This window comes from Labeo rohita, unplaced genomic scaffold, assembly GCF_022985175.1.
Source record: "Labeo rohita strain BAU-BD-2019 unplaced genomic scaffold, IGBB_LRoh.1.0 scaffold_78, whole genome shotgun sequence".
Lineage (NCBI taxonomy): Eukaryota > Metazoa > Chordata > Actinopteri > Cypriniformes > Cyprinidae > Labeo > Labeo rohita.
This window is the reverse complement of record NW_026129722.1, coordinates 636973-663408: the sequence shown is the minus strand read 5'-3', so window position 1 is coordinate 663408 and position 26436 is coordinate 636973. Positions and strand designations below refer to the sequence as shown.

Below are 26436 nucleotides of genomic sequence, written 5' to 3'. Positions count from 1 at the left end.
ATGTTTAAAGGACCTTGAGTTTTGCTCTCCACTTCAGCAGCACTTACAAACACCAAAACTTACAGAATTAGTCCTCTCTATTCTCTGAAGATTTTTACTGAAGGGTTTGTTCATATGTCATTCGCCTGCTTTTATTATTGTACTTTATCTTTTTGTGTCTGTAGATCTCAATTACAATCTGTATGTTTCAAAGTTTTTTCTTCTACTTCAGCAGCACTTACAAACACTAAATTTAGCAGTTTTATTCCTCTCTATATTCTTAAGGTTTTTACTGAGGGGTTTGTTTATATACCATTCGGACTGATCAATACAACATTTTATCCTAAAAACATGGTGTAAATATATTTTTCTGTCTGTTGACAGTATTTTCTGATTTATGGAGTGAAAAAAAAAAGAAATACAAAATCCACTTTGTAAAAATCTTTAACTCTAATATATCAACAAAATCAAAGAATGTTGAATCTGGCTTTATCCAATGATCATATTTCTTTTTTCCTCAAAGTTTATGCAACATAATGCATATTTAATTAGATAATGCACGTTAGTAATACAATACAACTGCCTTAATATACTGTGATTAATCAACTGGGGAAGTTTGTTGAGATCCGTGCATTTTTACTCTATTCACACGTGGTGTCTTGCCTTAAGACATTTAGTCTGGTTTTCTAAAAACATTACATGTAAGTATATTGATTATTTCACTTTGAATTCAGTTTATTTGTCTTATTTTAAACATGAACAAATTTGATTTTGATCATTTGTTCAGAAAAAAAGACTTAATATCTTAAGTAAATGTATCTTGATGGAAAATGTTTAGATATTTGTACTGGAAAACAAGACAAGTAAGAAAATCTTTTTTGCATTGCAACAAAGTGGAAAATTTATGTATTTATGTTATGAGAAACTTAGATCTCACAGAATGGATGCGTATATTCCTATTTAAATGTATTTTGGTGACAAATTTGTGATCATAAGTGAGCAAAATATGACCAAAAAACCTGACAGAAAATGCTGAACTTTTTCTGTAAGTCTTGTGTTTTACTACAGTATGTATAAAAAGCAATAGAAGTCTATGGAACGACTCCATTTAGATAAGTTTAGTAAAAGTGTGTGAGTGTGTGTTTGTTACCTGGTGAATGGTTGAATGAATCTGACGAGGCATCGGACAGCGAGTGAAGAGACGCGGCTCGACTTGCGCTGCGGGTGACTGGACCCTCACGGACCGGAGGCTTAATACACAAAATACACCTGATATTACAAACTATTACATAAACTGGTACTCCATTAGAGAACAAATCGAAAATCAGAAACATTTACACTGATAAAACAAATACACAGTGTTTAGAGAGATTTATTTGCATTTAATTGATGAAAAGTGACAGTAAGGACACTTATAATGTAAGATATAAAAGAAAATGCCGTTCTTTTAAACTTTCTATTCATCTACAAATCCTGAAAAATAAAATGCATGACGGTTTCCACAAAAACATTGGGCAGCACAACTGTTTTCAACATTGCTAATAATCAGAAATGTTTCTTGCGGAGCAAATCAGCATATTAGACTGATTTCCGAAGAATTACGTGATGCTGAAGACTGCAATGATGCTGAATATTCAGCTTTGATCACAGAAATAACTTACATTTTTACAGATATTCACATAGAAACAGCTGTGTTAAATTCTAATAATATTTCACTGTTTTTACAGTATTTTTGATCAAATAAATGCAGCGTTGCTAAAGTGGTAGAGACTTTAGGAAGGAGTCTGAACTGACCCTGAATCGAGCGAAATCGGAGTAGGAGTCGTCGTAGGTCTTGTGATGCGCCTCCACCAGCGTGTTGATGATCTGCATCTGCTCCTCGCTCAGACGAGGTTTTCGCGCCTCCCGCGCCGCCTCCTCCTCCTTCCGTTTCAGGATCAGCTCCTTCTTCCTCTGCACCTCCTCATCTGTCAGAATGACTGAGAGACAGACAGAACCAGTTATACTTCTGAATGATTTGAATACATGCAAAGTGTTGTCGTAGCAACACCACTAACTCCACAATGTTTTTAAAGTAGTGAACCTTTACCAGTAGCCAGGGTTATTAACATTAACTGGAACTAAAACTACTAAAAACATGACATAAAATAGCGCTAACTGAAATAAATCTCTTTAAAAAGCAAGATTTTAAAAATAATTAAAAAATATGATCAAATTATAAAATACACAACAAAATTACTAAAATTAAAATAAAATGAATACATTAATAAAATTATATAGACATTAAAAATGACGCAAACATACAAGAAAGTTAACTACAGAAAATTCAATAATATAAAATTAAAATAAGAACAGAAAATATAAAAATGTAAAAATATTAATACAAATTAATAAACTTTATAGACATAAAAACAAAAAAATTCACAACAAAATTACTAAATTTAATGAAAAACAGAAGATATAAAAATAAAATCTAATTCAAAATATTAAGAAAAAAATACTACAGACATAAAAAAATAACAGTATATTTTTTATTTATATATTTATTTATATTTTATTTATATATATTTTTTTTATTTATATAAAAATATAAAATGTCAAAATATTAATAACTTTATAGACATAAAAAACTTATTAATATTAAATATTAAAATAAAAACAAATCTAAAATATTAAGAAAAAACCTATACAGACATAAAAAAATAACTAAAATTAAAATAAAATCAGATACAATAAAAATATGAAAACTAATTAATTTATAGATTCATAAAAAATACATTAATAAAACCCAACTTAATATTATAAAACTATACAGATATAAAATAATAAAAATGAAGAAAATGTACATTACTAAAATTAAAATGAATGTGGGAAATATAAAATAAAAACAAATTCAAGATATTAATATAAATTAATTAACTATATACGCATATAATAAAAACACTACAAAATGACAAAAACAAAAAGTTACTAAAATTACCTAATAAAATTTGAAAAATTAAAATAACTAAAAACAACAAAACTACTTGAAAACACAAAATATAAAAATAGCAACTAATTTAAAATACTAATAAAACCTACAAAAGCACATTAATGACATTAAAAATGACACCGTCAGTAACAAATTAATTTTTCCAAACAACCTTGTGTCAACACTGAGGTTTTCACTCCCAGAATGCCCTCTTTCATCCAGTGCGTTTCCTTTGAGCGAGTCACAAAAATCAACACTGACTCACTAAATCCCTGTGCAACACTTTGCATCTTTCTGTAGCAAAATATTCAAATACGGCTGTTTCCTAATCTTTACAAAATGAGTTGTACGAGTTGTATTCTGTGTCCAACCTAATTGAGATGTTTGTGATGTTTGCGCTACTTCCTGCGGTGCATCGCTCCAGTCTCAAGAGTTTCTTCAGTATAAAGACAGTGTTGATGTGAGTGTGATAGTGACTAAAGTCCAGCGCCTGTCGGCTCATTATAACGTCTAAAGGGCGGCTGGCGTGGGTTAACACACAGTCTCACGCTGATCTCCTCCAGCTCTTGGCTCAGACTCAGGCTCCCGTGAAGGTGCGGACGGCCGCCAGACGACACTCGGGTGGCAGTTTTTCAGACGCCCAGCGGGCGGCAGAGTAAATACAGACGCTGACTGACAGCTCAAGCGCTCCGTACGCGTCCCGATCCGCACGCCTGTCCCAGGCTGTTGAGCTGAGCCGTGTTTCCCGGAGCGGAGCGGAGCAAAACGACCGGCTGACGGTGCCAGTCTCGTGCCGCTCTGGAGCGCCTGCCATCTGCACGTCTGTCTCTTACTTACGCCGCGCTCGGGGATTTGAACCGCTCCCAAAACAAGCGCTCATGTAGTTTGAGGGATTCATGGCGACAGAAAAATGAGCTGATGTACATACTGATCAAAGATTACGAAGATAGTTTATTTTTTGGTCTCAATTTTTCAACAAATTTATCCCTTATTTGCTTAAAAAGTCACCCACTGAAATATAATACATGCAAAAACTTAAGCTCTGACATAATATTTTAATTACATTTTTTTTTCCTTGTATATAAAATCAAAAATGTATTTTTACATACACACACACACACATATATATATATATATATATATATTCTCTTTTTTCTTTTTAATTTATAATATTATATTTCACTATTGTTTTACTATTATTGTTTATTTAAATACTTTAAAATGTATCAAATATTATTATTATTATTATTGTTATTAAATATTATTAATGTTTATTATTATATTATGATAATCCTTTATTTACTTTTTAATTTGTAATATTATATTTTACTATTATCGTTTTTTTTTGTATTTTGTATGTAAATTAAATTTAAATGTAAATATTTTACAATGTATCAATTATTATTATTATTATTATTAAATATTAAAGTGTATTATTATATTATGATAATATAATCCTTTATTTACTTTTTAATTTAAAATATTATATTTTACTATTATATTTTTATATTGTATGTGTATGAAATTTAAATTTAAATATTTTAATATTTATAAAACATTATAATTAAATATTATTAAAGTTTATTATATTATAATCCTTTATTTACTTTTTAATTTGTAATATTATATTTATTATTATATTTTTTATTGTATGTATATGAAATTTTAATATTTAAATGTTTATTACTTTCTATTGTATTATATATTATTAAATATTGTTAAAAATTTGCTGTTTACAATAAGACCTTTTATATATTTTTTTCTTTATATGTAAAATCAAATATGTATTTTTACACAAATAAATTTTTTCTTTTTAATTTGTAATATATTTAATGACTATTTTGTATGTATATGAAATTTAAATGTAAATATTTTAACATTTAGTAAATATTATTATGATTATATAGATTAAATATTAGTTTATTGCATTTATTATTTTAATTTTTACTTCATATATATATATTTTTATATGTAATATTATTAAATCTTTATTGCATAATATCATTATTATTATATATTATTAAATATTATTAACAGTGAATATAAAATAAATACAATTTATATAAAATCAAAAATGTATTATTATACATATAAATTCTTTTTCTTTTTAATTTGTAATATATTTTATTATTATTTCTTTTTATTTTGTATGTATATTACATTTAAATATTGCAATATTTATTAAATATTATTATTATTTTTACTATTACTATTATATATATATATATATATACATATATATATATATATATTAAATATTATTAAAGTTTATTATTACATTATAATGAATGTCATATATACATTTTTTCCATTCTATTTTTTACTCATATATACGATTATAATATATATATATATATATATATATATATATATATATATATATATATATATATATATATATATATATATATATATATATATATATATAAAAATCACCAAAGCGCTTTTATATAATTTTTTTTTAAATAAAATCTACATTACCATATTACATAAAAGAAATATTAGTTTTATTATTTTAATACAAGTGAAATTAACTAAAAGTGAAATACACATTAAATTAAAAAATAAATATATATCAATTTATTTTTAAATTTATTTTTACTTTTTGCTTAATTAAAACAGTCACATACTAATAAAAGTGGAATATGTAATAAATTATTAATAATTTAAGATTAATATTTCATATTTACCTATAAATGAAACAGCATTCAATAATCCAGTGTTTGTTTCGACTGAACTGTTGTTGACAGGAAAACACACTGATATCATTTATCCAATCAGCTGATTTAAAGCTCCACGTAACGAATCCACCAATCAGAAACGTCGCATCCGACTCCGTTTGCGCTCCCGATGACGTCACGATGACATCACAGCGTTCTAAAGTGTGAGATCAGCGCCTCATTGGCTACAAACAGCGCTGACCTTTGACCCGCTGTCCTCGGCCGACCGAACGCGACACACAAAGAGGCTCTTTGATATGCGATTGTATCCGTTTTCTCTTAAAGTAGCGATCTGCCTTCCCCACGACTCCCACCCGCGTCTCAATGAAATCTGGGTCGCTCATTGTGCAACTTCATGGAGAAAAAGCATCATTGTTGGCGCTTTCTCTCTCTCTCTCTCTCGAAACTGTGGCTGTTTTCCTCAAATGAACTGAGTGTGTGTGAGTGTGTGTGTCGCTTCAGAATTAACTGGAATTAACACATAAACAAAGCAGATGTTTTAATTAATGCTGTTTTCTTATACTCGTATGCAACCGCACAGCAATGGCCTGGCAACCACCCACAGCTCCCTAGCAACACGACAGCGTGTTTTGCACAAAAAACAAAAAAAAAAAATCTAGTTGGTAAAGTAATGATAAAATGTAGTTTTTAAACGTAGTTGGTTTAGCTGTAATCATCTTGACAATCTCTCAAAATATTTGTCAGATGGAAATATGCCATATGTTAAATTAAAGACAGATGATCTTACATAAACACTGACTCATAAACGTAAGAGATTATATATGTAAACACTCAGTTATAGTTTCATAATGCTGTTATTGGAGATCTCAGTATTTCACTGATCAAGTTTAACTGTGCAAGAATCTCTCATCTAAAGAAATTACATACTATGAATATAGAATTACAGACTACATTTCTCTCTCTCTATATTTATATATTATAAAAAAAAAATGATTTTAATATGATATATATTTAAAAAATAAATAAGATGTGTATAAAAAAACTACAATAAAAATATTATAAAAAATATTAACTAATTAAAAATTCTAAATATTAACTTATACATAAAATTAATTATACAGAAATAATTTGTAATATTTTAAAATATATTGCATAAATATTATATAAGGTATATGATTCAAAATTATGAATATATAATGATATATTGTCAATTTCTCTCTGTGTATATACATTTATATATAATACAAATATAAATGATTCTGATATGATATATATTTAAAAAAAATATAAATCAGATGTGTATAACACCAAAAAATCTAAATCTAAATATTTAAATAATAAATTAAATATGTATATATATAAATTATATTTTATAATTATATTACATTATATAAATTATATTATATAATTATAAATTACATATTATGAACATATATTTACATACTGTAAATTTCTCTCTCTATATTTATATATAATAAAACAGAAATATGATTTTAATATATATTCTATAAAAACTACAATACAAATATAAATAATAAATATATAAATAATAAATGTTATATATATATATATATATATATATACACACACACAATATGTCATTTAAAACATATAATCTAAATATTAGATAATTAATTATACACAATTAAGTCTACATTTTAAAATATATTACACAAACATTGCCTAAATTATATTAGATAATTAAACAATCATATATTATTGTAAATTTCTCTCTATATATTTATATAAAATAAAAATATAAAGAAGGTTTTTAAATGATATATATTTAACAAATAAATCAGATGTGTATATATAAAAAACTACAATAAAAATATAAATATTTAAACAATTTATAAAACTACAATAAAAATATAATAATAAAAATATAAATATGATTTATATATGATATATATTTAAAAAAATAATACATCAGATGTGTATGTAAAAATCTACAACAAAAAATATAAATATATATATATATATATATATATATATATATATATATATAATTATATAATTATATATAAATATAGAAATTATATAGAAATATATAGAAATATATTAAAATATATCATTTATAATTACATTATATTTATATAAATTTTTTACATTTACTATAATATATATGTATAACATTAATAAATAAATTACATATATGAATCTATTAAAAGCAAAAATAAAATAAAATAAATGATTTTAATACTTTCTTTTACAAATTCTAAAATACATTTAAAATTTATACTTAATTCACTTTATATAGTTAAAATTAATATCACCAAATTACATATATAATGATTATAAATGTTTAATTCAATAATATAAATATCTAAAAATATATAATAATATTTGTAAACATATATATTCTATAAACTAGATGCTGATCTTTCTATCTCTCTATCAATAAATATGTATATATCAGTGTGTGGTTTGACAGACGTGATGATTGTGTCTCTGGTGTGTTTGAGTGTTGGTCTGACAGCATTGTGTTCGTTCTTTGATATGATGATGTTCATTCAATCTTTAGGGGCCGCCGTGGCCTCGTGCGTGACCTCTGACCCCCGGTCGGCTCAGAGGGCGTGTGACACTCACATTCCTTCATCATGCCGATGTCGACGCAGCGCTTCAGACGGCAGGCCTGGCAGTGACGCCGGTTGTCTTTGGTGATGGTGCAGTTCCCATTGAACGGGCAGGTGAAGCTCGCCTTACGCTTCATGCTGCGCCTGACAAACACACAAACACACACACACAACACCTCATCAACATCCTGAGCAAAACCAAACCTAACTGACCAAACGCAACAGAGTTAACTTCACACAACTGACATTCAATTAAACATCTTGCATCTGAGGAAACACCACATTGTAAATACAGTTCTAACGTGCACCAGAGAGCTGCTCCAATAACAATAACAATGATTATTTATTATATGATTTATTAAGAAATATAAATAATATATAATAAATAAAATATATTTTACAAAATAAAATAAACATATAATAAATATTATAATATATAATAAAATATTATTATTAATAATATATTTTTATTATTAAAATTTAAATTCACTTTTCAATTAAGGGGCAATATTTGCCTCCCTGGAATTGTTTTACAGGGGCATTTTTTTTTGCATTTGTGGGCAATTTTTGTAATCATCTTATATATATATATATATATATATTACAATTCATATATTTCTTGTCATATTTAATATTTTATATACACATATATACATAAAATAATTTAAATATAATTGCTTATTACAAAAAATTGCATATATATACAAAAAAAATGATTTAATGTTTTCATAATTATTATTATTATTATTATTATTATTATTATTTTGTATTTCTAATAAAGAATCCAGAAAGAAAAAAAAAAAAAAAAAAACAATTTGAGAAAATATATAACTGATTTCATGTTGTTGTTGTTTTTTTTTTTTAATTGTATTTTTAATAAATTGTTAAATTAAGTAACTTTCATGATTTCAGTTAATTGGACATGATTTTTTATTAGTAATATTTAACTTAACCATTAAAACAGAATCTAGAAAAAATGCATTTAATGGTTTAATAAAATATTACGAATTTAAACCAACATGTCTAATTAACTGAAATCATGAAAGTTACTAAATTTATTAAAAATAAAAAAAAAAAAAAAAAAAAAAGTTTTTCCTTCCCAAATATTTTTTTTGTCTGTTATTCTGTTTTAAAGGTTAAATTAAACAGTAATCAAAAATCATCTCAATTAATTGAAATCATAAAAGTTACTCAATTTAACCAATTATTAAAAATACAATAATAACAACAAACAAACAAACATTAGAAAAAAAAAAAAAACATTTTTAGGACAACATGAAATAAGTTTTCTAGATTCTATTTTTATAATTTTATTTTTTTTTCCAGATTCCAATTTATGGTCTAATTTAATATTACCAATAAAAAAATCGTCTAATTAACTGAAATCATAAAATTTACTCATTTACACAATTTATTAATAATACGAAAAGAAAAAAGAAAAAAAGGACATGAAATCAGTTTTACTTTTTCCCTTCAAATTTTTTTTTTCTGTTTTAAATACATTTTTCTGTTTTAAATACATTTATTTTTTTAAATAAATTACTTTTAAAAAGCTTTTATTTCTCCCCCCCAGTTTCAGTTTTATATTTTCTCAAATTACATTTTTTTTTTCTGGATTTTATTTTGTTCCATTTTATTTTTTCTGGATTTCAATTTAATGATTTAATTAAATATTATCAATTTAAAAAAAAAAACATGTCTAATTTAATTGAAATCATAAAAGTTACTAAATTTAACAATTTATTAAAAAAACATTTTTAGGACAACATGAAAGTGTTTTCTGTTTTAATTTTTTGAATGCTTAAATTAAACATTAGTACATTTAATAAATCACATTTAATCAGTTGAATCCATAAAACATCAACAATAAAATAATTTTACTAATTTAATAACTTACATTAATATTATATTTATTATTATTTTTACATTTTTCTGGATTTATGATTTAATAAAAAAGTATCATCAAAAATGGTGGTAATCAAATTAAAACAAAACATTACATTCTGAAGATTAATTTTAATAATTTTCATTAAATTAAAATACTTCCATTATTTTTTGACAAAGTGCTGCACAACACAGGTTTAATGTTAGAGTTGAAGAAAAAGATGTGATATTCTTTAAAAAAAATAAAGTTTTATGAATTTAATTTGTTACTAATTTAATTTAATTATTTTAAAATAGATTTATTATTAATAATATTACGTTACATTGAAATAGCACTGTATTTCTGCTACACATTAAACCAAACTCTCTTATTCTGGCGGGATGTAGTTGATTTCTTCAACCATATTTCACCAAGTTCCGTCACGTTCAGTGTTATACAAGAAATTCCAATTTTATGACCGGATTCCATGATTCCATCAGCGTTTCTGCATCCCATAAATCAAACGGTCATACCGTACATACGACACCCACGTTTACATTTCAGCGACATTCACGCCACAGAGAGGTCAGCCAATCAGAAGAGAGCTAGCGGACAGACAGGACTCTTAAAGCTACAGCATCAGTGAGAACAACAACGAGAAACTGCAAGAACAAGCGAAAACAAAGCGCTTCCCCATCCCGCATTCAGATGGCATTTTATTTCAGTGACGTCACCGACTATATCGGGGCGCGCCGTCCTCTTCCCGTCTTAGTCACCGAAGCGAAACGGCTCATAAACAGCTCCATTAGTTACATAAGATGGTATTTTTCAGCAGGGCAATAAAGGCAAACGTCTAACGAGCTGCAGACACCGGCGCTGCTCCACAACGAGACGTCGATCCGTCCTTCCGTCTGCTCTCCACCGACACACGCGAGCCGCTGACCTTTGGGCGGATTTAACGGATGAAAATAACACCGGGACCAAAGCGGGAACAACCACAACCGCTTTCTGTCCTCGCTGAAAGAACAGCTACAGCACACAGTCTGTCATGTGCTCTCATGTTTTTACAGAAAAATCTGCATTGCTGAAGAGTTTAACAATACATTAAAAAAACTATTTAATAATAATAATAATAATAATAATTATTATTATTATTATTATAATAGCATTAATAATAAAAAAAATAGCCTAGATTATTTTTCACTACTTGCCACAGATTTGGAATACTTAAAATTTGTACATTTTCGGAAAAAATTCAGCATCAGTAATAGAACTTAATTTACATTACAATAATAATAACAAAAAATAAATAAATAATAATAATAATAATAATAATACATTTAACACTGGATTATTTTACACTGCTTGTCAAAGGTTTGAAATACTTATATTTTTTATAATAATAAAATCATCAATAATTCATTGCAATAATGACTGAATAATAATAATAAATAAATTATAATACATATAACGCTGAAATATTTTACACAACTGGTCAAATGTTTACAAGTATTTACATTTTTATGTTTTATGTTTTTTTTAAATTCAGCCTCAGTGATAGAGCTTAATAATAAAAATAATGATGATAATAATAATAATAATAGCAATGCATTTAATGCTGGAATATTTTACACATCTGGTCAAAGGTTTGAAATTATTGTAATTTATAAATAAGTAAGTAAATAAATTTTATATATATATATATATATATATATATATATATATATATAATACATGTACATTTTATAATATTAATTAATTGTAATATTATATTAATTTTAATAATATTAATTAATTAATTCTGCATCAGTGATAGAGCGTAATTATGATAATAATAATAATAATAATAATAATAATAATAATAATAATAATAATACATTTTACATGGAATGGAATAATTTTTTTTAACATTATGCAAACATGAAATTTCTGTATTTTATTTTTTAATTTTATTATGAATTTATGATTTAGCACAAATTTATTCTCAAAAACAGTGGTAATCAAATGAGGGCAATGTTTGCAAACAATGCTGAACAATAAAGGTTTACTATTAAAAAAAAAACAGAAGGACAATTGTGTGATACTTCTTAAAAAATAATGTTCGAATCAATTAATAATAATAATTATTATTATTATTATTATTATTATTATTACTACTACTACTACTACTACTACTATTTATTATTACTATTATTAGTGTAAACTAGTAATACGAATAAATTTAACCTGAAATATTACAGATCAAAGGCTTGGAATTAAAATTTTTCTTAATGTTGTTCATGCATGTTTTTACAGTCTCTTTTGTTCACCAAGGCTGAATTTATTTTATCAAAATAAAATGCAGTGATACAATGCAATACAGTAAAACTGTAAAATTATAAAATAATATTATATCTCAAAACAGCTGTTTTCTATGTGAATATCTGTTAACATGTAATTTATTTCTGTGATCAAATCTGCATTTTCATCATCATTACTCCAGTCTCCAGTGTCACATGATCCTTCAGAAATCATTCTAATATGCTGATTTGCTGCTCAACAAACATTTATGATTTTTATGTCGAATATTTTTGTGGAAACCGTCATACATTTTATTTCTCAAGATTCACAGATGAATAGAAAGACCAAAAGGACAGTATTTATTGGAAACAGAAATCTTTTGTCACATTATCAGTGTCTTTACCTGAAGAAGCCCTTGCAGCCCTCGCAGGTCATGGCGTTGAAGTGGAATCCGGTGGCCTTGTCTCCACACACTCCGCAGATCCGCGGCGCGTTGCGGTCAAACTCATCCTGACCCGTCGCGGACGTGCTCTCGGCCATGGGATCCATCACTGAAACACGAACAGAGCGAGAGAAGCGTCAGAAACCGACACCCGATCCGCTCCAACGCCTCGCATACGATCAATCCACACCGCGCCGTATTTACACAAATCACATACATTTATGCATTAACAGATGTTCATGGATCCTGTGCAGTGAATGGGTGCCGTCAGAATGAGAGTCCAAACAGCTGATAAAAACATCACAATCATCCACAAGTGATCCACACCACTCCAGTCCAACAACTAGATAAAAAAGTGTGACGTTGGCTTGAAAAAGCTAAAAGTTACTAGCATGTTTCTAGCATTAACAAGTTGCTAGCATTCTATTAGCATGTTGTCAGTATGATTAGCATGTTGCTAGCATGATTAGCATGTTACTAGTATGTTGCTAACATGATTAACAAGTTTATTAGCATGCTGAAAGCATGTTTCTAACGTTATTAGAAAGTTGGTAGCATTTTATTAGCATGTTGTTAGCATGATGCTAACATGATTAACATGTAACTAACATGTTATAACAACTAGCAAGTTACTAGCATGTTTCTAGCTTTAGCAAGTTGCTAGCATTCGATTAGCATGTTGCTAGCATGATTAGCATGTTACTAGTATGTTGCTAACATGATTAACAAGTTTATTAACATGCTGATAGCATGTTTCTAACGTTATTAGAAAGTTGCTAGCATTTTACTAGCATGTTGTTAGCATGATGCTAACATGATTAACATGTAACTAACATGTTATAACAACTAGCAAGTTACTAGCATGTTTCTAGCATTAGCAAGTTGCTAGCATTCTATTAGCATGTTGCTAGCATGATTAGCATTTTACTAGTGTTGCTAACATGATTAGCAAGTTTATTAGCATGCTGATAGCATGTTTCTAACGTTATTAGAAAGTTGCTAGCATTTTACTAGCATGTTGTTAGCATGATGCTAACATGATTAACATGTAACTAACATGTTATAACAACTAACAAGTTACTAGCATGTTTCTAGCATTAACAAGTTGCTAGCATTCTATTAGCATGTTGTCAGTATGATTAGCATGTTACTAGTATGTTGCTAACATGATTAGCAAGTTTATTAGCATGCTGATAGCATGTTTTTAACGTTATTAGAAAGTTGCTAATGTTTTATTAGCATGTTGTTAGCATGATATTAACATGATTAACATGTAACTAACATGTTATAATGATTAGCAAATTACTAGCATGTTTCTAGCATTAGCAAGTTGCTAACAATCTATTAGCATTTTGGTAGCATGTTGCTAACATTTCTAACATGATTAGCAAGTAGATATCATTTTATTAGTATGTTTGGTAACATGATTAGACAGTAATCATGAGTAGCAGCATGTTGCTAACATGTTTCTAGCATGATAAGAAAGTTGCTAGCATTTTATTACCATGTTGCCAGCATGGTTAGCATGTTACTAACATGTTTTTAGCATGATTAGCAAGTTGCTAGCATTTTATTGACGTTACTAGCATGTTACTAGCATATTTAACATGTTATTATGATTCTAGCATGATTAACAAGCTACTAGCATGTTGCCAACATAATTCAATCATGATTAGCATACTACTAACATATTTAGCATGTTGCTAGCATGATTCTAAAATGGTTAACATGCTGTTAGCATGTATCTAACATGATTAGCAAGTTACTAGCATGTTGCTAGCTTGATTCTAACATGATCAGAAAGTTGCTAACATTTTATTAGCACGTTACTCACATGTTACTACCATTTTATTAGCATGTTCTAGCATGATCGCATGTTACTATCATGTCACAACATGATAAGCAAGTTACTAGCATGTTGTTAACATGTTGCTAACATGATTAGAAAGTTGCTAGCATTTTATTAGCATGTTAGCATCATGTCGCTAACATGATTAACAAGTTACTAGCATGTTGTTAACATGTTGCTAACATGATTAGCAAGTTGTTAGCATTTTATTAGCATGTTACTATCATGTTGCTAACATGATTAGAAAGTTGCTAGCATTTTATTAGCATGTTAGCATCATGTCGCTAACATGATTAACAAGTTACTAGCATGTTAACATGATTCTAACATGTTACTAACAATTTCATAATGATTAACATGTTGCTAACATGTTTAGCATGTTAGTATGATTGTAGCATGACTAGCAAACTGCTAGCATGTTTCTATCAGGATTAACGTGTTACTAGCATGTTGCTAACATAACTATCATGATTAGAATGTTAATAGCATGTTGTTACCATGATTCTAGCATAATTAACAAATTACTAGCATGTTACTAGCATTATTTTTAGCATGCTTCTAGCATGATTAGCATGTTACTACCATATTGTTAGCATGGCTTTCGAGCAAACTTAACATCTTGAGAAGTCAAAGGCTTTTATCAGCTGTTTGGACTCTCATTCAGACGGCACCCATTCACATCCATTGATGAGCAAGTGATGGAATGACACATTTCTCCAAATCTGTTGACGAAACAAACCGGTTGTTGAGAGTAAACTGTCTGTTTAGTGTCACGTTTGTCTGAACTATAGTTTTAACTCACCCATCTGTCACTAACGGTGTTGATTACACGCGTGTTTGCGGGAATAATGAATGTTCAGCGAGCGAAGATACGGTTACAGAAGCGCGGCGCATAATGAAAAGAGCATCTACGGGTCAAAGGTCGGCGAGAACGAGAGCAGAAGGAAAGAAACAAAGCATGCGGCGGATCTGGTTTCCATGAATACTCACGCTGAAAGCATTTCTAGCAGCTATGATAATAATAATATGTGAGTGTTATTCGGCAGCTCGTTCCTGGAAGCCATCAGCTTGTTTTGCAGAGCGGGAGGACAAACAGCAGTGAAGAGCACGGCCTGAACACATATCAGCATGCACAAACACACACGTGTGATGTTGTTGTGCATGTGAACACGCGTGTGTGTGTGTGAGAGCAGGAGAACAAAAGCGGGAGGAGCTTGTTCAGATCGCTTGAAGACGCAGCGACAGCGCATTAGCGCAGCTGCGCCGAGATCAGTGTCAATCCTTCACCGCACGACGGCTCCACATTCACCAGATCCACATTCATAGAAATCGATTAGTGCAGCTGTTTTGTTTTTCCAGGTAAAAGATAATCAGAATCAGCACAATGTAATTAACATCAGTGCCGTTAGGTGAAACCTATTGCTCACAGTCAACCTTAAAATCAATGTAATGTGCATTTTTACAAGTAAAAGACAAACATCTGGGAAACACACACACACACACACACACACAGTTAATATTTATTGCATTTAGCTATATTTTTTTTAACTCTATTTATGTCTTATTTGGGGGGAAAAAACATACATATTATGTACACTTTAATATATTTTATATATAATACATTAATTTATAGATTTTTTTTAACCACACAAAAGATAACCATATGGATTTATTTACAGACATTATTAAAGATAATAAGACATTAAAAGTAAAACTATTATATTTTACATAAGACCTATTCTAAAAACATTTTAGGATATAAAATCTAAAATATAAATATTGTATATATATTATATAAATATAAAAAAAATGTTGGATTTTGCTTGTTTTGATGAAAATTAATATATTGTCAGAAAATGTGCTAAATGTCATCAAAATAAATGCACAATGCAACTCTTTTACCTACATTTATTTATTTTTCTTTCATTTTACTTCTATGTATCTATAATCATATCTTGTAAAAAAAAATCTCTAAATCGTATAGATAGATAATTATTATTTTTATTTTTGAAAATGTACCTACTTTTAAAATTATATTTATTTACATTGTTAATTATATAATTATATCTCTATGATTATCTTATTTTGTAAACAAACAAACAAACAAAAACGTGAAGTGAGTTTTTAAATGGTTTTTATTAATTAATGTTGGTTGAAAATGTGTGTAAAAATAACAAAATTTTCAAAAATAATAATAAAATTTAATTTTAAAGATTTTTTTTAATAAAATAAAATATGATTATAAATACATATAATTAGAAATGTAAATAATATAATTAAAAGCAGGTGAAAGAGTTGGATTGTGCATTTATTTTGATGACAATTAAGGATATGTTCTACCAACATTTCAAAAATAATCACCAAATTTTCAAAAAAAAAACAATTTTAGAGATTTTTTTTTGTTTTACAAAAAATATATAATTATAGATGCATATAATTAAAATCTAAATATAATTAAAAGTAGGTGAGATTGCACACTTATTTTGATGACAGTTATTCACATTTTCTACCAATATTTCAAAAATAACACCAATTAAAAATAAATAAATAAATAATAATAATAATAATAATAATGATAATAATAATAATAATAATAATAAACATTTTAGAGTTTTTTAAAAAATAAAAAAATATCTAAAATATAATCTCAAAATTTAAATTAATATAATTAAAAGTAGGTAAGATCTGCATTGTGCATTTGTTTTGATGACAATGAAGCACATTTTCTACCAATATTTAAAAAAATAGAATCAAATTTAAATTAAAAATAATAATAAAAACTAATTTTAGATTTTTTTTATTTACAAAATAAAAATATAATTATACTGTAAATATATATATATATATATATATATATATATATATATATATATATATATATATATATATATATATATAAATTAAAATTTAAAAATATATAATTAAAAAGTTATTTTGATGACAATAAAGCACATTTTCTATCAATATTTTAAAAATGGCACCAAATGATCAAAACTAAAGATAATAATAATAAAAAAAAACATTTTAGAGATTTTTCTTTTTATAAAAAAAAACATGATTATAAATGCATATAATTAAAAATTAAATATAATTAAAGATAGGTAATAGAGTTTTGACGACAATGAAGCACATTTTCTATCAATGTTTCAAAAATAACATCAAATTAAAAAAAAAAAAAAGATTTTAGAATAAACTTAGATTTTTTTATTTACAAAATAAAATCTATAATTAAATATATATAATTCAAATGTAAATAAATATAATTAAAAGTAGGTAAAAAAGTTGTTTATTGTGATTAAAATGAAGCACTTTTTCCAGTACAATTTGAACGTTCTAATTAAAAATAACACTATGGAGGTATAAATGATTCATTTATTTATTTGGCTTTGCACTAATGATTATTCTTTGACCGTGTTTCCTGAAACAAAAAGTAATGTCATCATGCAAAAAGTTGTTTTTGGATCATGCATTTGCATTCAATCAAAATACAATCCATAAAGACAAAAAAGCTGCGACAAAGTTCATTTGAGCGAATGTTGTTCTGCATTCATCACAAGATACAAAGTTTTACTTGTTCTCCATGAATAAATCATATTTCATGTTCCTGACGCAGAATATTGGGTGTTTCGCAACCAGTTTCAACCAGTTGTTTCTAACAATGTGGTCAGTGCAAAACAAAAGCGTCTTCCAAGAGTGAGGAGAAAAAGTGAAAGCTCAGCATAAACACAACGCTTCATAAAACACAAATATATCAGCTGAAGAACGTCATGCATCCCAGAAAGAGCGATTACACAACACTAGTGATTTCAACACTCAATACTCTCTTTTTTTTTTAAATGATTATTCTCCATCCTTACAACAACGAGTGTCAATACTGCATCTGCCAGAAGTCTTTATGCAAATGAGCTCTCTGGTGATTGGCTGATGTCTTAATTTATGCGGAACTGAGCAGATCAGCACAAGCTTTGAACTTCAGCTCAACGTAAACACCTGATGATGAATCACTGAACGCAAACATCACACGGATTTAAACACAAAACATCCATTCAGCTGCTGCTAAACCACTTAAGCACCAGCTGTTCAGACAGAAAAAAAATCAGCTCTTCTGCTCACTCAGGTGCCATTTATTTAATAAAATATGCAGTAAAAATGTGAAATATTTTTGCAATTTAAAACGGCTGTTTTCTATGTGAATATCTGTTAAACTGTAATTTATTTCTGTGATCAAAGCTGAATTATCAGTATCATTACTCCAGTCTTCAGTGTCACATGATCCTTCAGAGATGCTGATTTGCTGCTCAACAAACATTTCTGATTATTAGCAATGTTATCAAACTTTGCATCACAAGAATCAACTACATTTTTATATATATTTATAGTTGCATCTCGAAGCCCTGAGGTGTTCTCAGACATCCACAGGAAGTAGGAATTAAACTTTTTAAAATTAAAAATTAAAAATTGTAATTAATAAACATTATTATATGTTAATATTTTATAATTAAAAATAGTAATAATTTATTAAAATGGAAAAAAAAGTACATTGAAAAAATAAGAATTTAAGATTACATAACATTTTACATAAAGATCTAATAATAATAGTAATAAAGCAATCATTTATTTTTCAAACTGAGTAACAAATAAAATGTCTAAATATTAGTTTTTTTTATAATTTCATATCATTTTTATATTGTAAAATAATAATAATACTAATAACCACTTATTAATTAAGCAATTAAGTAATTTAATGGTAATTCATTATTTAATAATTATTGTATAATAAATTATACATTTTTATAATAATAAAAATACTTTCTTTAAAATAATTTAAGATTACATAACATGACATAGTAATCTAACAACAACAATAAAGTAATAATTTATTATTAAAAATAAAAAAATTGTGTATTACAAATATTTGTATTTATAATTTCATATACTTTTTATATTGTAAAATACAAATTAATAATATTTGTTTATTAAGATTACATAACATTTGACAATCTAATAACAACAACAACAACAACAATAATAATAATAATAATAAAGTAATCGTTTATAATTAAAAATAAAATAATTTTATATTGTAAATACTTTATTAATAAGTTCATATAATTTTATATTGTAATCCATAATAATAAATACATAATCTAATAATAACAATAATAGAATTTAATATAATTGTATTTTGTAAAATACATTATAATAATATTAATAATAATAATAATTTATTATTAAAAGTATAATAAGTTATAACTTGTATTATAGTTATATTTTAAAATAAAAACAGCAATTTAAGAAATTAAAAAGTACATTTACAAAAACATTAAGATTACATAACATTTGACAATCTAATAATAATAACAATAATAATTAAATTATAATTAAAGTATAAAACAATTTTATATTGTAAATATTTTTATTGATCATTTCATAGAATTTTATATTGTAAAATACATAATAATAATAATAATAATAATAATAACGACCTAATAATTATAATAAAACATAATTATAAATGCATATAATTTCATTTTATAAAACACATAATAATCTAATAATAACAATAATAAAGTAATCATTTATTTAAATTAAAATAATTTTATACTGTAAATATTATTTATATATTTAATAGAACTTTTAGATAGTAAAATAATAACATTAAAAATATAGTTATTATTATTACTAATTATTCAAATTACACTAAAAAGACAAAATTATATATTTTTTTAATTTAAATTATTTACATGTTGAAATATGTTAAAATTATTATGCATATATTTATTGTGCAGCAGATTTCTGAAGATTGGAGTAATGATGCTGAAAATTCAGCTTTGATCACAGAAATAAATTACATATTAACAGATATTCACATAGAAAACAGCATTTTAAATTGTAATAATATTTCACAAATTTTTTAGTTTTTACTGTACTTTTCATCACATAAATGCAGCCTCGGTGAGCAAAAACGTCGCACAAAACATTTTTAGGTTTCTCAGCATGTTCATATTTAATTGACCAAGTTATTATGTTTTATTTTTCTTAGCTTTTAGTTAAATAAAAGCAAGTGCACTGCTGCAAACGTTTAGATTCGCGTACTGCACACTGGAAAACTACCATGACCAAGTATGCGATGCAAAACATGACCTGTTTTCCTCTGTAATCACTTCATGCACTTCACAACACAACAGGCTGTTGATCAGATACGACACTGACCATTCTGCACACGTCAGACACGTCAAACGGAGCCGCGTTTATCAGCGTTACGCCTCCGCACCGATCCAAGATCAGATCCAGCCGCCGATCCCATACGGAATCCGCTGGAATCCCGACTCCCAAGGCACAGCGTTTCCCCTCAGCGATACCAGGCCGCGGAGGGAAGAAAAACGGCAGCTCTGCTCCGGAAAAAGAAACGCTTTCCAAATGTTCGACTTGACCCAGATCTGCACATCAGAGACGCTGAACTTTAGACCTCGATTTTAGCGCTCGCTAGGAAAAGAAAAGGCTCGTAGCTGGCAGGCGGACAAAACCGGGACGGGACGGGGCGGGAGCGAGGGAGATACAGAGGAACGGGGGGCCCTAAATCCCGTCAGAGGGGCCCGTTTAGGGAGGGAAGAGCTGCAGGCGGGGCTGAGGCCGTCCCAACATGCCTCTGCCACAGCACACGCTGCACAAAACACGGGATCGGACGGCCCGAGTTCGCCGGCCCGGCTGTCGAGCACTTTACGGGCGTGCATGCGACGGATTATGTAGCGACGGGCGCGTCTCCAAACGCCTGAGCAGGAATGTGCGCAAACACTCCCTACTTGAGCAGCTAAAGCACCCGTGGCCGTAATTCTCCTCGAGTAAACTTTTGAGGACGTTTCATTGCATCTTATGGTGACAAACGGTGTATGTTGAAAAAGCACTTCCTTTAGGAGAGACATTTCCATGATGCAAAAAGCATAAACTGAACCCAGAACTTGAATAAAAAATTATTTTGTTGCTTGAAATAAAAGAAGTATTATTTAAAAAAAAAAAAAAAAAACTTTTTATGTACTAGTTTATGTAGTAAAATATCTAAAATCGAAATAAAAAAAAACATAAAAATTACAAAAACACAAAGAAATTACATTTTAACTAATGAAATATAAAACCTTTTTATTTTATTATCTAGTTTAACTTTATGTACTAAAATATCTAAAACTGAAATAAAAAGACAAAAACACACAAAGAGATTATTAACATTTCAACTAACATTAAAATAATCCAGAAAATATAAAAACGGATTCACACTATTAATTGAACTTTAATAGTGTCACAATGATGCTAAAATAAAATTTTGGATTAGTAATTCCAAAGTATTATTACTATTATTTTAGATTATTATTATTATTATTATTGTTGTTGTTGATTGTTGTTGTTAATATTATTATTATTAATATTATTTTAGATTATAATTATTACTTTATTTCATTAAAAAAGCAATGCATATAAAATTATCTGCAAATTAATTGTTTTATATATACAGTATATATATATATATATATGTATAATTTAAAATAATAATAATAATAATATTATTATTATTATTATTATTATTATTATTACTTTAGATTAATATTATTACTTTAATTTGATTTAAAAAAACGCAATAAAAATAAAAATGTACAAATTAATTGCTTTATATTTATATAATAATAATCATAATAATCTTAAATAATAATAATCATAGTAATAATAATAATAACAATTATTACTATTATTTTAAATTACTATTATTATCATTATTTTTATTACATTATTATTGTTGTTTGTTATTGTTATTATTTTAGATTATTATTATTATTATTATTATTATTACAAATAAAAATGTTTTGCATTAAAAATAAGTATAAAAATAAGTAATGCAAATACATTTTTTGTATCTATTTTAGAAAATATATGTAGTTATATAATATAATATACATATACACATATATATATATATATATATATATATATAATAAATTAAGAAATATTACTATTGTACCGTAATAATGCATAAGTTAAATTGCAAACCTACTTCTCAAAGTAATAATAATAAAAATAATAATTTTTCTTCTCTTAGATTGTTATTATCATTATTACTGAGGAATACCAGGACATTTTCACATTGAAGGTTTAATTTACACAGTAAATTCTTAATTTATAGTAAATTCTTATTTTATTTAAAATCCTAAGATTAAATTGTAGTATTCTGCTCTGAATTCAGCCGATGATGCAATATATGAGGGGAGGGGCTTGTGAAATGAGGGGCGGGGCCTGCGAGGGAGAAGATCTCAGAATAGCACACGAGCACACTACATGACAGAAATAACAGGAGAAGTATTCAAGAATGCTCATTCGAATCCAGCTTTAGATATCAAATGGTGAACAAGTCAAGGACGACGACCTGCACAAACACAATTACAAGCGGGCGCAGATGTTCGGCACGCTACCAAAACTGATTACAGGAAAACAACAGACGAGTTTTACTGAACGCTTTCACAAACACCGCAGGCCAAAATCAAACGAGCAGCATGTGTTCGCCGGAGAGCGTCAGACTTTCACCTCCGCAGCCGTGGTGGACGTCACGTGAACTTTAACCCAGGTGAGGGAACGCACTGTACAGGAACAGCATGCACATGCCAGCGGATAAAAATAGGACAGAACAACACATGAACGGAGCGCTTCAGACGACACACCTAAAAAAACGTCTGCATGCCACTGCAGTGCATTAAATATTAAAGCACAGGGCTGCACAATATGGGGATGAAATTTCTTTTTTTGTGATAAAAATTGTGATAACAATTTAAAATACATTTTTTGTATAAAAAATGTAATATAAAAATATTATAAATATTAAACATTTTTTGAAATTACGGTATTAACAGATTTTAAAACAATATTTTCAATAATTAATGCAAAATAAGAAAAAAGACTTATATAAAATAAAATAAAATAAAATAAAATAGGACAATATAAATAATATAAAATATAAAATAAAATAATGAACTAAAAAAAGATCTAATTAATTATGTATTAATTAGAAAAAAATATTATTATTATTATTATTATTATTAATAATCATAATTATGATTGTTACAAACCTTAGAAAAACCTGTATTTAAAAAAAGATTGTATAAAATAAAAAATATGAAACAAACTAAGAAAAAAAAAATCCAACAGAATTTAGACCAATATTTTCAATACTTAAAGCCAATATAAAATTAAATAATAATATATAATACAACAGGACAATATAAATGATATCAAACCATAAAATAAAATAATGACCTAAAATAAGATCAAATTAAATATCATTTAAAAAAATTACAAGTGAAAAAAGTATTATAATTATAATTATTATTATTATTATTATTATTACAAATTTGAGAAATAGCAGTATTTAAAAAAAAGAGGATTGTATAAAATAAAAAATATGAACCAAAAAAAAAAAAAATCCAACAGATTTTAGACCAATATTTTCAATACTTAAAGCTAATATAAAATAAGATAAAATAAAAATAAAAGATTATATAAAATAAACTAATATATAATACAACAGGACAATATAAATGATATCAAACCATAAAATAAAATAATTACCTAAAATAAGATCAAATTAAATATGATTTTAAAAAATTAAGTAAAAAAAAGTATTATAATAATAATAATAATTATTATTATTATTACAAATGTGAGAAATACCAGTATTTTAAAAAAAAAGGATTGTATAAAATAAAAAAAATATGAAAAAATTAAGAAAAAAAAAAAAAAATTCAACAGATTTCAGACCAATATTTTCAATACTTAAAGCCAATATAAAATAAGAAAAAATAAGATTTCTATAAAATAAAATAAATATATAATACAATAGGACAATATAAAGGTTATCCTTCTCTTACGTATTTAACAACCTAAAATAAAATCAGATTTAAAAAAAAGCTATAAACTAACATTAAATCTGCGTAAGCAACCAAATAAACCCACGTGACCTCTGCTCCAGTTCAGTTACTAATCTAGTTTGCACTAAACCTTGTGGAGCATAAATATTGAGACTGACAAATTACTTGCGAGCAAGAAACATGAATTAAGCCTGAACTGAGTAAATAGTGAAATTAGAGTCAAGACAGAGTCAATATTGGCCTCCTGTTGACTTTAAGTGTGCAAACAGTTTGTGTGACTTACATAAGAGCCCATGATTGACTCAAACTCTTTCAGTCAGACTCAAACTCAGCCACTAGGAGAAGAACTACACGACTCGGGACCGTAAGCGTGACGTCGGCTCACCTGCGCAGGTATCAGTCAGAGCGTCAGACGGACGTGTTCTCGCACAGGCAGGCGCCGGAGGATTAATCCAAAATGCCGTTCCTGTTGTCAAAGGGCAGTAGTAGACCCACCAAGAACAAGATCTGAGTTACTGGAGACTCCAAATGCCACGACGGGAATAAAGTTACAAAAACACACATCTCAGAAACATCTGATGTGCGTGTATTCATAAAAACTGAATCGGATTTAAAAACCCGAATTGGTGGAGAACAGGAGCGCTGATCTTACAATAGCTGTTTCTCCAATACAAAAAAAAAAAAGTATTAAATATTAAAAAAAAAAAAAAAAATCAATAAAATTATATAGTATCAAAATCATAAAAGTATCACAATAATTATATTATTATTAATACAATTATACTAATTGCAAAATAAAAATATTAAACAAAATAAGAAAAAATTAAATAAATCTTTTAACAGCACATTGCAGTATTTTCAATGCATTTAAAAAACAAGATAACATTAAATAAATAAAATAGCATAAGAAAAATTATAAGGAACCTCCAGTATTTTAGTATTTTCAATACATTAAAAAATAAGATAAAAAAAAGTCATATAAAAATAAAACTGATCTTAGACCTGCCAGTACTTTCAACAATTTATATGTATTTAAAACAAGATAATAAAAAAAAAAAAATAAGAATAAAAAAAAAAAATAAACAAAATAAAACAGATCTTGTAACAGCATATTCCAGTATTTTCAAAAAATAAATAGGATAAAAAAAAAGTAATAAAATAAAATGACAAAAATATGAAGAAAAAAAAAATACACCAAGATTTTAGAAGAACCAGTATGTTCAATACAATACAAAAAAAAAATAAAAGGAGGAAAATAAAATAAAATAAAAATATTAAGCAAAATAAGAAAAACTAAAACAGCATATTCTAGTATTTTCAAAGCATCTAAAAAAAAGACAACATAAAATAAAATAACATAAGAAAAAATAAAATTATAATATAAAAAGAAATTATAAAAAAAAAAAAAAAAACTGATTTTAAAACTTCCAGTATTTTCAGTACATTAAAAAAACAAGATAAAATTACATAAAATAAGAAGATATATATATATATATATATATATATTATATTTTATTATTTAAAAAAAATACTTTCAATAATTTAAATGTATTTAAAATGAGATAATAAAAAATAAAATAATGTAATAAAAGATAAAATAAAGAAAAAATACAATTATACAAAATAAAATGAAAATGTGAAAAATGTGTAAGATAAAATAAGAAAAAAATAAAAAAAAAAAAAAAAAAAATTATTATTATTATTATTATTATATATATATATTATTATTATTATTATCATCATATACATATATATATATATATATATATATATATTTGATATTTAAATTAAAACGCTTGTATTAAAATAACATTTAAGTGGTACTTGACCCTGTTGACCCTCTCTCCAGATTTGGTTTTCACCTGTTTCACCTGCAACACCACTAAATA

The 26436-nt window shown here is 26.6% G+C and overlaps 1 protein-coding gene across 3 annotated transcripts in view; it reads right to left on the bottom strand.

The window, feature by feature from the left end:
• Positions 1-1082: 1082 nt before the first annotated feature.
• vdra (vitamin D receptor a) overlaps positions 1083-26436 on the bottom strand; it is a 56944-nt gene continuing 31590 nt past the window's right edge. For 2 of the 3 annotated variants that reach the window (XM_051104710.1, XM_051104711.1), the window contains 4 exons: positions 12755-12902; positions 8221-8351; positions 1774-1958; positions 1083-1229 (listed from right to left, as the gene is read on the bottom strand). In XM_051104710.1, the coding sequence (XP_050960667.1) occupies positions 1098-1229; positions 1774-1958; positions 8221-8351; positions 12755-12902 (596 nt within the window). In that variant the 3' untranslated portion in view covers positions 1083-1097. Of the gene's footprint in view, positions 1230-1773; positions 1959-8220; positions 8352-12754; positions 12903-20855; positions 21008-26436 lie in introns of those variants that run through there. The other variant, XM_051104712.1, reaches the window with a different exon arrangement.